Source organism: Oncorhynchus masou, chromosome 26 (genome assembly GCF_036934945.1).
Source record: "Oncorhynchus masou masou isolate Uvic2021 chromosome 26, UVic_Omas_1.1, whole genome shotgun sequence".
NCBI classification, from domain to species: Eukaryota; Metazoa; Chordata; class Actinopteri; order Salmoniformes; family Salmonidae; genus Oncorhynchus; species Oncorhynchus masou.
This window is the reverse complement of record NC_088237.1, coordinates 22,896,009-22,898,502: the sequence shown is the minus strand read 5'-3', so window position 1 is coordinate 22,898,502 and position 2,494 is coordinate 22,896,009. Positions and strand designations below refer to the sequence as shown.

Sequence of the window (2,494 nt, the reverse complement as noted above, 5' to 3'; positions counted from 1 at the left end):
CTCCTGAACATCTAATCAAATGGCTACCCAGACTATTTGCATTGCCCCCCTCCCCTCTTTACACCACTGCTACTCTCTGTTGTCATCTATGCATAGTCACTTTAATAACACTACCTACATGTACATACTACGTCAACTAACTGGTGGCCCCGCACATTGACTTTGTATCAGTACCCCCCTGTATATTGTCTTGCTACTGTTATTTTACTGCTGCTCATTAATTACTTGTCACTTTAATCTCTTCTTCTTATCCATATTTTTTTTAACTGCGTTGTTGGTTAGGGGCTCGTAAGTAAGCATTTCTCAGTAAGGTCTACATCTGATGTATTCAGCACATGTGACTAGTAACATTTGATTTGATTGTTGAAGATGATGTGGTTTGTGAGAACATACATAACTGAGCAATGACATTTAGGTCTGATAGTTTTCAAAGAAACTGTGAACCAGGCTTTTTTGATATACTGTATGTCTATACCATTCAACAACATTTAAGACTACAGTCTAATTATTAAAAGAGTCAACAAAAATGTGTGTTCCAAAGGAAAATCTTTATTTTCATCTATTCATTAAAGCATCAAAGCAAACATTTCTACAGTATCTAGTAGTAATAAAACAGAACACATCACATCTAACAATGATACAACCTCAGTCTACAGAGATGGTTGACACATGAACTCAAGCAAAGCCCTCTGTTAGTCTACATGTCAGTGATCAATAAGACAGAGAACATCTGATCTCAGAACAGAGTCTAAGCAGAGGAACCAGCAGCCTCTCTCCACAGGGGTGTGTGACTGAGCGGTCCTACCCAGAACAGTCAGCCTTCCTCAGGGTCTTGGTGACTGGAGTCTGGGATTTCTGCTGGGCTTCACAGGTCACCTCTCCTGCCTTGGTCCACTCCTGGGCAGTGAGAGTCAGGGTGCTGCTCCAGCTGTACAGACCATCCTTCTCCAGGACCCTAGAACTGGTCTCCTGGTTCTTGTTGGTCCCGTCCACTTTCCAGCTCATGGTCCAGTCTGAGGGGAAGCCCTTGTTGGCCAGACACGTCAGTGTGGCTGTTGTTGTACTGGACAGCTCCTCACTAGAGGGGGGCAGGACGGTGAGGGTGGGGGCACTGTTACCTGGATCAAACAGAACACATCAACTAAGTAACAACATCAAGTACAGCTACAGTAAGATATTATCTTCAGCAAAGGACACAACAAAATAAAGTGAATTGGAAATGCCCTCTAAATATGAATGTAGGAGTCAGATTGATTAGAAGATGTGGAGAAAACACTAAAGTAACATGATACAAAGCAGATTTATGAACCAAACAAGTATAAAGTGGTTAAATAACTAGAGTTGCTAGTCATATGGTGTCAGTTATACATGTTCTACAGATGTTGTTTAGTATTGGATCTGATCAGAACAGCAGACTCATATTCATAGTATTTTCATCACATATCATCCATGTTGGATTATGAAGTCAGTTACAACCATAACTGAGACCCTTTGTCTTCTCACTAACTGTGAAGTCTACCATAAACACAATGCAACAATGATGAAAACTATATACAATACTATTAGTTATTATACCAGATTTAGGAATAATATACTGCAATTATACGAATCAGACATACAAATAAACCTACAATTTATCATTTTGATTTAATAAATATTTACTTGAAAGAAGGCTCAGTCAAAAGCTACATTTAACCAAAATATTTGAGATAAAGATTTTTTTTAATCGCACAAAGCGTAATACACAATGCAACAGCTATATTCCATATTATTAAATAGCTATCATACTAGAACTATCCTTTGCAATCCATCAAACCACACATTTAAATAAACACCGAATAAACACCTACATTTGAACATGTTGGTTGTTAGTCAAAATAAATATAAAAAAGTTATTTTTTTAGAAAGTAAAGTATGTAGAATCACAATATTTTCATGGAGACAGAGTTTCACAGAGTAAAATACCCCAAAAAATAATCAGAAAGAAATATCAAAGAGCGTGTTACTTACTTCCAACATCTAGTCTGGTGCCGCTACCAAAAGTGTACCACAGTGATACAATCACTATTACTGCTGGTACAACAACCTCCTGCATGTTTGGCAAGCTTAATTTATTTAGACTGTGGTTCAAATAATTAACTCTGCTATAGTATGAATACTTTTCAGAAATTATTTAATCTACTCAATTAGAAATAAAATGTTTTTGATTTTGATTTCCTTAACATTGACCAAAACTGACTTTTTCTTGTACATTTCCTACTAGGTGCAGTATGTTTATTCATACAACTAATCTAAAATGTAGGATAATCACTTCATAGTTTAAAAGCAGGTCAGATTTGATTAGACGTAATAACATTCATATTCAAATTGGCCATAATATGTGTTTTTTTTAATTATCTAAAAATGTTATTTTGAAAAATCCTCAATATCAAGGCAAAATGTAAAGTGAAATTGAAACAGGACATCAAAAGGTGAATAAAACAGTTAATTTGGT

At 36.1% G+C, this 2,494-nt stretch overlaps 1 gene segment (V, D, J or C); it reads right to left on the bottom strand.

Moving 5' to 3' along the window:
- Positions 1-529: 529 nt before the first annotated feature.
- Positions 530-2,114, bottom strand: LOC135515058 (Ig kappa-b4 chain C region-like). The segment is given in 2 exon segments: positions 530-1,118; positions 2,011-2,114. Coding segments are annotated over 2 exon segments (402 nt in total).
- Between the last annotated feature and the right edge of the window lie 380 nt (positions 2,115-2,494).